Source organism: Falco punctatus (assembly GCF_963210335.1).
Source record: "Falco punctatus genome assembly, chromosome: 2".
In the NCBI taxonomy this organism is placed as follows: domain Eukaryota; kingdom Metazoa; phylum Chordata; class Aves; order Falconiformes; family Falconidae; genus Falco; species Falco punctatus.
Window position 1 is genome coordinate 33,266,550 of NC_137581.1, and position 14,358 is coordinate 33,280,907.

Here is a 14,358-nt window from a genome sequence, read left to right on the forward strand (position 1 = left end):
TTTAGGATACAGGCTATAATTTTTCATTAGGTTTCATAAAGCAAGGCATCATTTCTGAATGTGTAAACTTGCAGTTTGATGGGGAATCAGCCTATTTAAATGGGACTTTTCTAAAACACAGGATAGCACTACACATTGCCCCTTAGGAGGTTAAATAAAAAGGGAAAGAAAAACCAAACAAAGTGACAAAACAGTCTGAACTCTGTCCTGTGCTCATTGCAGTTAATAATGAAATTCGCATTGACTTCTATGGGAGCAGAGGCAAGCTCTGTATATTGATTTTCTCCATCCCCCTCCATTAAGAATCCTGAAGTGCAGCTGTAACATTGTTGAAGTGGGATGTTGGCAGCAAAATCAATAAAAGACAATATTAGAACATATGCTGTTTTCAGCTTCCTCACAATCTGATATAGCTGGTATTAGCATTCTTCTCCAAATGACACTTCATGCTTTCTGTAAAGTGACCTTCCTTATAGTGCCCTCTCCAATATAAAGCCTTTGTGCTCTTATTCTCATATTTAGCCTTCAGGAGAATGAGCCCTATTTATTACAGTGAAGACAGTTGATTCTGAGCAGAGCATGAAGAACGGATTCCTTCAAGAGTGGCTTCAGCCTAAACCCTATTTCTGATCTACAATGAAAGATCATTTCTATTATTGTTTAAACTAAGCTCTTGGGTTTAGGTTTTCTTAATTATGCTGCCCTTCATGCCCTGTTGTTTTTAGAAACCCTTTTCACCCCAGCATCTTAGAGAAGCTTGCAGATACTGCTTGAGGTGGAGATTGAGGTACCTGCTTATTCATGGTTAAATCCAAGAAACATCAGCCGTTACTAAGGTGTCAGAGGAGATAATGATCAGAAAGCGGAGTCTTTTACAATGCCAGTACAAGCTTCTGAACTCATAATTGCAGGTTTGAGGAGCATCCTTATGTCATGAGACATGGAAGGCTGGCTAAAGTTTCCAAAGCATTAAAAGCTTTCTTTTCAAAGCATGCAGCTTCTTATTCCTTGTGTGTCCAGCTGTCTGGCAGTCTGTGTTGAGGTTGCCTGCCAGGAGTTAAAAACAGGCCCAACAGAGCTCATCATTGAAGCTGGATGAGCACAGAAGCTCTCAAAACTACTGCTAGTTAGTGGTGCTGGTTTACTTTGGTGAATGAATCCTAGATTCTGAGGATAATAATAATACAACCATCAATCAGAAAAAGAAGGGGTGATAAAGGAAAATAATTAGGCTGTAGCTTCAATTGTGCATTCTGAGGAATTTCATAATGTCCTACTCTTTGGTTTTGGCTTAAAGACCATGTAAAGACTATAAGCTTCTTTCTAATGACACATACCCGTAGTATAGCAATATATTGTATGATTTGGTTCATAAAGTTGAAAGCCAAGTGGATTCAAAGCGGCTTGGAGGTGAGCAATCTTCTTTTAGAATCTTTTAGATTCATGGCAGAGAGAAGGGAAAACAAAGAACAGTCCTCTAGGGTATGAAATGATGGACTGAAGAACTAGATATCATACCAAGACCATACCATTTTATTCCACTTCTCCACTAATTCCAGCATGTGACTCCTTGAACACCAGCATACAGAACTATAAAGGAGGAAAATTTGTTTTTCTGTGTTAAAGGAAAGGTGGTTTGGTTTGGTTTGGTTTGTTGGTTTTGTTTTAATTAGGAATTCTAATTGGCTCTTTTTTTTTTTTTTTTTGCCTTTCAATGGGCAAAATAATTTGCAACTTTTTTGTTTATTTATTCAGCCCTCCACATATTTGATGCATTGCAAGTTTCACCAGGTGCAAGAGCTGTGCCAAGCATTTCTTTAAAGCACTTGTATCCACTGATTGCTGAACTGCTTCTACAACTGCCAAATGCCCACCTCACATGTCAACCAGGGATCTCTCTGAAGAGATTTGGGTGGTTGCTGGTCCACCACACCAGTTTCTTCATTGCTTCTTTGTCATGTGTCAGATAGAGACTGTCTTCCCTCTTACATTTGTCTGAGCTCTGGAGACAAGTGAGCACTTTTAACAGTCAAGGAAGAACACGATAAAAAGCAATACCTCTCCCCATGTTGTTCTATTATCAGATAGTCATCTGCCTCATAATGTTTTGTTGATAGGTTTTGAGATGCCTGTGCTGTTAGACCTTGATCCCACAAGCTATTTTCTGCTGCTCAGAGTATTTGCACTCACCTTCTACTCAACACCCACAGATATAAAGTCCTAAGCAGTGGCTTACGCAAAAAGTCTGTACAAGGAGTATTTTACAGTTACTTCTTCAAAGTTACACACTTTTTGCAAATTTCAAAAAAAATGTCGGTTTCTGAAATGACTGGAAGCTCTGTAGAACTCTGTCATCTACAAGTTTGCAAGACATTTTATTTTTCTAGCTGAGAAAAAACCTACTAAACATGTTAAATCATGGAGAAGCACAGTGGCCACTATTTGTAGATACTAAGTGTGCTGGAGGCAGGATAGAGGGGAGAAAAGAGGGTTTTGGCTTGCAGATACAGCTCTTCTGGACACCCTTCCATTCACATAAGGGATAAATGGCTCAAGAAATGCTGTCTCTGAATGTGAGAGTCAAGAAATTACAAGTTTTATCTGATCATTTGCTTATGCCTTCTAAAGGGGTAGAAACATATTCCCAAATTTAAGATTATTTTTTTCTAAGGCGAAAGTAACTGAACAAGTATTTCAGTATTACGCACAATTTCAAAAGAAAAATTAGTTCATCCCCCCAATAATACAAGGTCAGAGATAGCCAGAGAAATACTCTCCTGCAATTTAAGGTGCAATAGAATTTTGTACAGAAGTGGTTTATCCTCACATTTATAGAAAGCACTTTATGTTTATGAAAAAAAATTGCCTCATATAAATCAGGACAAATCAAACCACCACAGTCACTTAAAACACACAGATCAGCCCTTTCTTCCTTAATGAATGTGACAAATTGAGGGATTCACGTGCAAACTGTCAAGCTTGTTTTCAAGTAGCAATGACAGTTTCTTCATCTTTGTAAAACTTACAGATAATTTTTTTCCAAGTTGTCACAGTGGTGCTGGGCCTGAATGCAATTCCTAGTTCAAATGCCAACAGCAGCAATGCAGCCATGTGTCTTGCAAATACCAGTCTTTATTGTTTAAGTGTGAATAAAAATACAGCAATTACTTTGACTTCTAAGAAGTAACCATCAGTAACCCACCTACACAGAGGTTTACCTATATACAACATTTGAATATCCTAAGTAATTTATCACATGTACACAACTACATGCAATCCATTTTTGAAATATATATAAGATTAACCTAACATACATGAAACACTGAGCATCCATCAGCATCTCTTGGGCTATGCGTGTTCAGATGTCTGCACCATTAATACAAGCAGTTTTTCCATTACAGATGTGGGAGAGGGTCATCAATGCCACTTGGCATCTCCCCAGTAACCAGCGCTTTTCTTACTGGAGTGAACATACTCCTTCACCCTCAAGACTAAAATCTCCTCTGTTCTTTTTTAGTGTTACAGGAATACAGCCATTTTTAAAATATCATTGATTAGAGAAAAAAGTCTTCTTTGCTGGCATCTTTAAAGCAGTCTCTGTAAGTGTTGTAACAGTTCTGTTTCTCAATTAGGAAGAAAAGAAGAACCTCTAAAAGAGATTCAGTACTTGATTAATTATATTTAATTGAGACAGCACTTATTGGTAAACATAAGGTATCTGAAAAATTCACCTAATCACAAACCAAATATTGTAATAAGCAGTGAGAAGGAGTGAATTATACTGAATTTTGAAAATATTTGAGAACTGCTGCTATTTTTGATGGGAATTATACCCCTGTGTTTTCTTATGGTGGCTTGCTTCTTATGCCCCTAGTTAAGAGGAGAACCAAGCAAGAAAGGCAAGACAACAACCAACCCAACTAACAGTCCACTCATCGCAGTTGTCTGTGCAGAGCCAACTCTTCCCTCTCCTGTTGCCCCTTATGCATTTGCCAGTTCGGTTGGGCTTGGTACATATCATGGGTGGCGGTAGAAGAAATGCAACCCAAAAAGGAGAGGAAAAAAGGGCCCTTTGCTTTAAAGAGGTGACCTGGAGAAACTGATCTCAGTGGGGCAGATTAACTAGCAACTGTCAAAATATCATTTATGAGCTATGTAGATTCCTGTTCTCCAAAGAGATGCTGTCAAGTAAAATAGACCTAAAATGTGACAGGCTTTGATATTATTGTAACAAGGTGGTCTCTTCCAAATTCTAAATATGCATTTCAGTAATGTGATGTGACATCTTTGTAGGAAAAGTCCAAAACACTTAATGCTGCAATTTACCTGGGACAGAACTGGGTAAGTGGGGACTGAATTGTGTACTGCAAAACAAGTATGGGTGAGGGAAGAGAGAAACATCTGGAAATGTCAGACAAGTGGGAATTGCAAATCAGCAAAGAGATGGACTTGTGCATTGGGAGCTGAAGGAAGAAGTGAACTGAACAGAACCAGGACAGAGATAAAAGAGGAAGGTACAAAGACAGGGGTGGAAAGATTGGCTTAAAGTGGGAGATTATCTTTCTGCCTTTTGAACCTTTTAGAGAAAGCCGGTTCATTGTTCAAGTGGGTTTTCTGCAGCCATGAGGTCTAGATCAGTGAACCCAAACTGAGCTCCTGAGGTAATGATCACTTGTAAGACTGTAGTAAGTAATCCGCATCTTATTGCTAGGACTGGAAAAGTCAGTGAGATTAAATTGCCTTGTTAGCATTTTTAATTAAAAGTCAGAGTTTGTGAGAGCATGGTGAAATACAGAGAGCTGGTACTGATCCACAGTCTAGAAAGTTTGGAAGCCACTAGTCCAGAAACTTAAAGCTGAGGTTTTCAGTTAATGATCTCCCCAGGGCTTTAAATAAAATGTCAGATATCGTGAGACTCATCATAACACCACAGGAGTTGGCAGCACGGCTCTCTGGGGCATTCGTCCATCGCAAAGCCAGCATTTGTGTGCTACTTTTTGTTATTAGGCCCAGCTGCACTGTAATCTGCCCTCTCTTTCCCTACAATCTCTGCTATTTGCAAAGAGAGATGCTTCATTACACAAGAAATAATAAGCCTTCATAAATTACTGGTGAGCCGCATGTGTAGTAAACCTAGAAAGAACTGTGCCATTGCTGAAGTCTGCTAAGCAGGAAGAAGTTTTGTAAACTGAGAAAAAATCTCTTCAGAGAAATGCTTTGGTTTCATAAATGTTACATTTGTCTGTACTGGACGGGATAGATAAAATTGCAGTTAAATGATGTTACGAGTTGTCTTTTTTCTTTCTTTTTCTTTTTTTTCGTTTTTGGCAGCTTCCTTCCTTTTACTAATTGTTCACCACCAAGTTTTATGTGAATAAGAAGTCTGAAAATAATCCTCATGAGTATTCAATTTGAACATCTGGTATCATCATGAATGTAACTTGTATAATGAGCTTCTCTGCATTGAACATAGGCTGCATGGTGAGGAAAGGACTTTCAAGCAACTGCACCTGAATAAAGCGAGTTTTGTAGAAGAGTAAATCTCCCTCCCAGTGTGCAGGCCCTAACTCCCACTAACATTAATGACAATAACCCCCTCTCATATAGGATGATTAGTGCCCTTAGAGTTTAGATTTGCAGATACTGAGACACTCAAACGAAGTGTGCCTAACATTAGAAAAAAATGTGGAAATCGCTTCATTGTTTGGTTACGTTCTATCTGAAGGGGGAAAGAAAAATCTGTTTGTGGCTAGGTTAGCTTGTAATTGCTCCAAATTATTTACTTTCATACCATTCTAATTCTGTTTTCAGAGTTCACTCAGGCTAGTTAGCTAGCTACTTTCAAAGCTTTAACCAAAGCATTTTTTAAAGAAAAGCCAAGTGACATAGCCTGTTCTTGTGGAAACATGGGAGAGCAATGGAAGAGGCATTTATTAAAGAATGCAGTATAAGAATAATGTTGCTTTATCTGCTAACATCCGAGCACTATTTGTGATGGTGATCAGCCGATCTAGTAGCTGTCCATACAGAAAAGAAAGTGTCCTCTAGAAACTCGAGGCAATGGATCAAAACCACTTTAGATATTGGAGGATTCAGGAGCCTGACATTGTTGTTAAGTGGGCTGAGAAGATACCTCAAAGTGACCTAGGTCTTACCTTAGTCTTGCTCTTCCAGAAAGCTTCTTGGAGATACCATCAAAAAGTTGCTTTGCCAAGTGCCTTTGAATGCGCACAGAGCATGTGTAAATAAAACTTGTTCTTGGAGCTCAGTTCTTATGGCAGAGTTTACAAAAGCAAGGTGTGAATCAAGTGGATCTGTACCCAGGCAGTTACAGATAATAACAGCCTCAACTCATTCTGCCAGGAGCTGACAACTAGTGGAAAGTACAGAGAGGGTCAGCTTTGACAGTTCAAGGTGGAGACATAGGTTAACACTTCTCCAGTTGCTCAGTCTGTGCTCCCACCTCAAAGGCCATCCAGCTTTCTATCTGCAATAAGGGCTGCGCCTTCCTTCCCATCACCTCACAGACCTCCTGCAAACCCAACCTCCCCACCCACCTCAAGGTGTTGGTCTCTCTCTTTCATCACCTCACACACCTCCTGCCACTGAGTGACCATGATGGGATCCTCAGACTGTAGCATAAAATTTAATCTCCTGTGGGCTGGAGCCCTAAGTGGAGCCTTACGTGGTAAAAATGCATGAGGCTCCAGTGGTCCCATCTAGTCTCTGAAAGTTTTTTCCTTCAATGCAGACCCAATCTCCGCACCACCCTTTCCTGACACATGCCAGCATGCACACACCAGTGTATCTTCTCACAGTTTCACATTCAACATGAAACTGGACCCATTACTCACTTTTGAACTCTTCCTCCTTACATTCAGTAACTGTTAAAAATGCCACCGCCTTTCTCATGCCACCACCAGGAGTCCTACCATGCTTCCTTTTCTCTTCCTTCACATATTGAACTCGGGTCCAAAATTTTCTTTTTTTCCACCTAGCTCTTCCTAGAAGCTGTCCTCTGCCTTTATTCTGTTAAAATTCATGCCCAAACCTTGTGACCTCATGTTTGACTTCCAGGAGTTTGGAAGACTTTTCTTTGGCCCTCACTTGAGCCCTTTCTCCAGATAACACATACCATCTTCTAAAACCATCCATGCTATACTTCTGCTAAGACCATCTTGTTATGAATAAGGAATGCCATTATTGTGTAACTTACCCCACTTTCTGCAGCATCAAGACATAGCTTATGCCCTCTCAGATCCTCCAGAAACATTTTTCCTTGCTGATTTTCCCCTAGTTGTACTGCTTCATAGTTTACCTATTTGAAAAACAAGAAAGCTAGCTAGAGGCCAGGGATAACTTTTATTGTTTTTATTTATAGCTGTGGACTTTGTGTCCTTATTTCTGTCCTCTCACATTTGTTCAGTCCCTCAAGCTGAAAAGTCTTTGAAGAAATAGCTGTGTCTTGCAGGATGGTGGGGTTTCTTTTGACATAGTAAATGCTCTGCAACGGGAGTGATGCGAAAAATTACCATAAAAGCCATCATTTTGACAGTTCTTGATGCTTTTGTTGCTGTTAACAAAAGAAGCATTATATAATTTAAAACCTTATTTTGAAGTCAGGAAATTAGGTTAATGACATTAGTAGAACTCAGATCGCAGAAAGGTTTGGGAAAATATGCTGTTCATCTGTTTTCATCCACATCACTGTATCAATACATTTGCTAAGTTCCAAAAACCTGAGAAATTCTGCTGAAGAGGTTAAACCAAAAGTCTGAAGATAGATAAGCACAGAAGTTTTCAGGATCATGATATATTTATGTAGAAGTATAGAATAATCTGTAGAAAAAAATCTATAGAAAAGTTCTGCTGGGAGGATCTAAGGGAAGTCTGTGCTCTTGGATTTACAGAGGGTTTCTGTTATTATTGTTAGTGTTTGCTCATTTGTTTTTCAGATCTTAATTTCAGATTGCCTGAGACTCGAGATAACCTACTGCCTATGCAATTCAACTCAGAGTGTCCCCAGTATGCAAATTAGTGGTCTACCGCTAATGTTAATTGTAATGTTATTAGGACATCATCTAATGAGAAATACGTAGTGCGGGTGGCATTAGTAGAAGCTGTAGAAAATTCTGAATTCTCCCTAATTTCCTCAATAAATAGATTCATTGAGAGAGGTGGGTTGCTCACTCTATTTCCTGGCCGCTATGACATGATGTGAGTCACAAAATACTACTGTTACACCTGTGAAGACTTCCTGTACATTGTCTCCAGTGGACATTATGATGTATTAGGTGATGTAGTCACGGAGTGCCATGACACAAAAGTAGTCACAGAGTACCAGCTAAAAGTAAAAGGTACAGATCAGTACTACTCATAAAGAAAGCACGTTCCTAACTCTCCAAGATAGATGCCCTAGAAAAATAAAGTTAATAATTTGTCTCTTCTGAGACGTGAGTCAATGAGTATGTCCTTAGACTTCAGTGGATTTCTGATCAGCCAGTCACTTGTTTTTAAAAAAGTGTCTTTTTGATTTGGGTCTAGCCTGGGTCCTACGCGGAGTCTTATCTTGCTACTGAGGCTGTTGCCAAACTGTATATAACACTTCTGCCTCAGCACAAGGAAATCAAGTAACCTCTTAGATGTCCTCAAAATATCAATGTGGAGGTTTCCCCCACTAACATATGTCTAATCTTCCTCCCGCTGCTTTTCTGAGACTGGCAGGTATCGTTTTGCATCCCTCAGTGAAAATTCTGTAAAGCATATATTGAGCTGGTTTCCAGCTGTGTTTGTTTAGGTAGGAATATTTCCTTCTGCTTGCAGCATGGGCAGCTATTTGGGATTCCTGTCAGTTTTCTTTTGATATAGCTTCCTTGTATGTAGCTCTTCTGTAAATGCTTTCAGCATTTGTTGTCTTTTCATGCTAAGATGCTTTTTAGCATGTCTTGGAGAGGGATTTTGTAGGTGTGTATAACTACCAAACTTAAAATGGCTTGAGAAGTAGCATGGAGATGAGCTGAATAAACTTTTATTTTTCAACTAAAACTACGTTCACCAGCTTTGCCAGTGAAGTCATAGCAAAACTTTCTGCAAAAATTTGGAAAATAGTTACTTTTTAAAATAGATTCCCTTTTCCCCCAAATTCTAAACTGATTTTAATTTAGTATGCAATGAAGTGCCTTTCTTTAAATAATATGTAATAAATTACATATTATTATATATATTTATTATAAATGAAATTTAATTTCAAAATAATTTATAATTAGTTTATATAGAATAGATATTTTGTTTGGAATAAAAAGAGACATTGGTCTGAATCCAGAATTATTTTTAGTACACTAAAGCATAAAAATATATCAAAATTATAGTAATGTTAAGTCAACAACAAAGGATGTTTCCGATTTTGTTTAAAACGGTTATCCAGTGTGAATGACCTGGAGCCCCTGGCATCCACCACATTTCTGGTTTTGACTTACTCTCCTTTTCTGCTAACCAATCTGTCCACACATTAGGAACACCTATTTGTAGCTTTAAATTAAATAACAATGGAAGAACATGTATTTAATGTCATATCATTTGTGGACTCTTATCTATAATGAATTAATTTAAAAGCTTGTGACAATTTAATATTCTGTTACAGTAGTGCTATATGTGTTGCATCCTCCTTATTTAAGGACATATTTCTACCTTGGACTCTGGCTTTAATTGCTTACTATGAATGGCTAGGAGGATCACCAGAGTGTGTAACAGTGTTGATAAGAAATTGTACACTTCTGAGAATGCTGCCTAATATCACAAACTTATCTCTGCTGTATTCTTATTCTCTCATTTTAGGTTGTTTGGGATATTTCTATCTTGTCTTAAAATAGGTTGTAACCCCTTCCAAACATAGCCTTTGTCTTCTAGTGTCTGCAATCTGGAAGAACAGGGCACCTGTCCTTGGATGGGACTTTTTGGTAGTAGTGCAATGTAATCACTGTCATGCAGGTTTTAATATGGTATACCAAATATAATTTTAAAATAATGGCATTCAGAGGTGCAACTCTAACTTTTTTAGCAGTAAAAAAGCTATATTCCATTTCTATTGGAAAAATGGGCAGTTACCCTCACTGCTTATATATAGTGTGATGTGTTCCATTTGGATGAGTTATTATTTAAACCCTAATAGGTTCATCGCCTACAGGTTACTTACTTTTACAATATGTTATAGCCCTTTCCATTTCCCCTAATTTGCTGCCCTGTAGCAGACTTCTCATGCTGTCCCCAGCCCACTCAACAGCCTGAACTCACCCAGAAAGACAAAAAGGAGAATGTGTTCTCCAAGCAGGCTGTAGTGTGACCTGGAAAATACACAACAGCAGCCTTTCCAGGTAGGGCAGCCTGAACCTCAGCTGTATCTGGGTCCTAATCCACATTTCAGTGGGGATGGTCATTAACAAGTACATCAGCCTTACACCCTCCACTTATGCAGTAGCTCTCAAAAGCTTTTTAAGAGCTGGGTTAGGTGATAGACAGGAAATTAATTACTGCTCCCAAGCAAGTAATGTAAAACTGGAGTATGCTCATGATGGTTTCCTTCCATGCTCTCAGAGAGCAGAAGGATAGGCAGTTTCTAGCTAGAATTGAGTATTACATTAAAAAATAATAATAATAATTATACTGTGGGAGAGTCTAACTGGTAGGAGTAAGAGCATACAAATAGCACAGAGACTTTTTACCAAGGCCTGTAGTGACAGGACAAGGGGCAATAGTTTTAAACTGAAAGAGGGTAGCTTTAGAGTCAACATAAGGAAGACTTTTTTATGATGAGGCTGGTGAGACACTGGCACAGGATGGCCAGAGAAGTTGTGGATGCCCCATCATTGGAAGTGTTCAAGGCCAGGTTGGATGCGGCTTTGAGCAACCTGATCTGGTGAAAGATGTACCTGCCCATGGCAGGGGGTTTAGACTAGATGATCTTTAGAAGCCCTACCCAACCAAAACTATTTAATTTTGACTTGAGTATTTGTTAGACTGAAGTTTTTATTTGCTTGGCCTCTTTTTTTCTTTTTTTTTTCTTTTCTTTCTTTTTTTATTATAGCTTGTTGGCTCTTACCAAAGAAAAAAAAAAAAAGATTTCATCCTCTTATTTGCCCATTGGACTCATCATTGCAACTCCTTGAGGGTAAATTTTGTCATGGAAGGATGATTACATGCTTTTCAGAACAGTTTAATTTGATGTAACAATACTGTAACTGTTGCTAAATCTTCCAGAGAGATTCTGTATAATATCCAAATTAAGCGCAATAACCAATCCGTGTCTGTATTTGTGTAGCAGCTAACTTTATTTTGGATAATGCATTTGTACTATTTTATAACTAGTTACAATTATCTGAGAAAAAAAAAGGTGAATTTGTCCTACCAAAGACAAAACATTTTTATTGGTGATGAAATATTGTGACATTCTATCTAAGTGCTGATATAATTTCACAACTGTGTTGAATCATATTATCATGGAGAACAGGGGACTCTTTTTCTGTGGAAGGTCTAGTCAAGGGAGGCCTAACTTTAAATGGAGTTAATATACGATTTCCTATAATTTGGAGTTTAACCATATTGCTATTGTAGGTGGGCAAGAAAGAATGCTGTGATACCAAGCCTGAAATCATTTAATCAGGAATGTAAATCAGTTATGTGCTTCAGTTACCAAATGTTGATAGAATTGGCTATGGTAGATTGTTGGTTTTTAATTACAGCTGCTCTGTAATGTTGTTGTGTTACCAGGTTCCAAGAAGGAAAACAGTATAGTATGGCAGTTTGCTATGCCAAATGACCACTGCTACTGCCAAGTATAAATACTACCAGGAGTAGGTTCTCCTATAGAATAATAAGCACATCCCTAAATTAATGAATGCCACACTTCCCTATATGTATTTATGTTTGGATAATTTATTTAAATAATGTTCCTAGTACATGCTTTATAGCCTTCTGCCTTTTGCTACACAAATTTTAGCTTATATTGCAGACTGTGCAAGTCATTTGGCAAATGTAATTTCCATCCCTGCATACTAATCGATTTCTTCACAAACACCTGCTATCAGTTATGATAATAAAAATGCCATTCTAAATTGAAAAGGGGCCAAATGGAGCTTCCTAAGGAAATGACTTAAGTGTCTTTCAATGCCTTTAATGTAGTAATGTTCTTGTAGTGCCAACACTTTTTTTGAGCATTTGCATTTTACATAATTTTACTCTATTACATCATTTTCCTGTCTAAATGGTTCCTCATAACCATTGCTACATACTAGTTCATAGCGAGATTGGAGAGGAATTTCTGTGTTTCCTCTCTCATGGGACTAAATCCAGCAACTTTACATAGTCAAAATTCCTTAGAACAGATCCGATTGGAAGATCTGGCCACTGCACTAGTATAAATACTAAACGTCTGTATCAGTTCCTGTAACATCACTGGGAAAAATGTTGCAAAGTTGGTTGTTGCTTTGCCTTTGGACTGCATGCCAGGATCTTCCTAAAATATAAACCTAAATTTAGCAGCCAGATTGCAAGTAGCGTTTGAATTACCCAGGGTCGCTTTATGGCTCCTTCCATCCCAGGAAATAACTTCCCAGCAATAGTCTTTGCCAGAACCTAATCATTTTCAGCTCTGCTGGCTCTTGTCTCAGCTCCGAAATGTCTCACTGGCTTTCAGCTGTATTGTCATCTCCCCTGACAATGTCCTCTGCATTATTTGTAAGGAAACAATCCATTTTACTGATTTCTTCACATTTTCATTTTCTCTTAGCTCTAGCCATCCAAGCGTATGCGCTAAAGGAAGAGAACGATAGTCTTCGATGGCAGCTGGATGCTTATAGGAATGAAGTGGAGCTTCTGAAACAGGAGAAAGGACAGCTCTTTCGAACAGAAGAAAGCCTTACAAAGGACCAGCAGCTGCAATTCCTACAGCAGACAATGCAAGGCATGCAGCAGGTATTGCTAAGGAAGAAAAAACAGGTCTTTTTTAGAGAAGTGGTACCATGGGGCTGTACTGTACTCAAGACTATTAGTCATGAAGTTCCTGATTTCTTTTCAGAGTCAAAATCTTACAGATTTTAGATGGGGGAAAGGGGAGGAGGCATTTGGGACATATTTAGGGATGTTCATTTTAGGAATTCATAAACCGTAAACCCACTGATCACTCAAGAAAATTCCTATGCATGTTCTAGTTAGGAGCAATTCTGTTGCTTTCCTCAGTTAATCCAGTTGGCCCTAACTGTGCACAAAAGTTCAAGAAAGTTTGTCCAGTGTAGCATAGACAATATACAACACTACAGGCTTGGGGCAGAGTGGCTGGAAAGCTGCCCAGTTGGAAAAGGACCTGGGGGTGAGGGTCAACAGCTGGCTGAATGTAAGCCAGCAGTGTGGCCAGAAGGGCCAGTAGCATCCTGGCTTGTATCAGGAACAGTGTGGCCAGCAGGACAAGGGCAGTGATTGTCCCCTGTGCTGGGCACTGGTGAGGCCGCACCTTGAATGCTTTGTTCAGTTTTGGCCCACTCACTTCAAGAGGGACATTGAGGTGCTGGAGCATGTCCAGAGATGGGTAACGGAGCTGGTGAAGGGTCTGGAGCACAAGTCTGATGAGAAGCAGCTGAGGGAACTGGGGCTGTTCAGCCTGGAGAGGAGGAGGCTCAAGGGGGGGACTCTCTACAACTACCTGAAAGGAGGCTGTAGGCAAGTGGGGGTCGGTCTCTTCTCCCAGGTAACAAGTGACGGGACAAGAGGAAACAGCCTCAGGTTGCACCAGGTGAGGTTTAGATTGGGTATTACGAACAATTTTTTCACCGGGAGAGGGGTCAAGCGTTGGAACAGGCTGCTCAGGGAGGTGTTGGAATCACCATTCCTGGAGTTATTTAAAAAGCATGTAGATGCAGTGCTTAGGGACATGGTTTAGTGGTGGACTTGGCAGTCCTGGGTTAATGGTTGGACTTGATGATCTCAATAGTCTTTTCTAGCCTAAATGATTCTGTGTTTCTATGATTCAGTATTCTGTGGCGTCTTCACTTGTAGTCATCTGCACCTTTAGATGCATCTCTGCTTCTCAGCTTTGTCTTTTTTCTGCTCTTGTTTGAGGATGACTGAGACATCTCCAACTTGTCTAGACTGCCCTCGTGCTAACTTGCAAGTAGACAGCAACATCAGTGCTGTCTCCTGAGCTTCTATCATTTATTCTGACCCATGGATGTAACCTTTTCATTCAGCCATTTTTTAAAGTGGTTTAGTGCAGTAACAAAGCTTTTTCTCTGACCAGTCAGCAAGAAACTGCAATGTGTCTCTGCAGAGGCAGTCAGTTTATCATAAGCATTCTCTCTTTATTTGTTAATG

The 14,358-nt window shown here is 39.2% G+C and overlaps 1 protein-coding gene across 10 annotated transcripts in view; it reads left to right on the forward strand.

Annotated features, from left to right (window-relative positions):
- ENOX1 (ecto-NOX disulfide-thiol exchanger 1) overlaps nt 1–14,358 on the forward strand; it is a 392,145-nt gene that overhangs the window by 334,409 nt on the left and 43,378 nt on the right. For all 10 annotated transcript variants that reach the window (XM_080376795.1, XM_080376801.1, XM_080376802.1 and 7 more), the window contains one exon: nt 12,782–12,966. In XM_080376795.1, the coding sequence (XP_080232921.1) occupies nt 12,782–12,966 (185 nt within the window). The remainder of the gene's footprint in view (nt 1–12,781; nt 12,967–14,358) is intronic.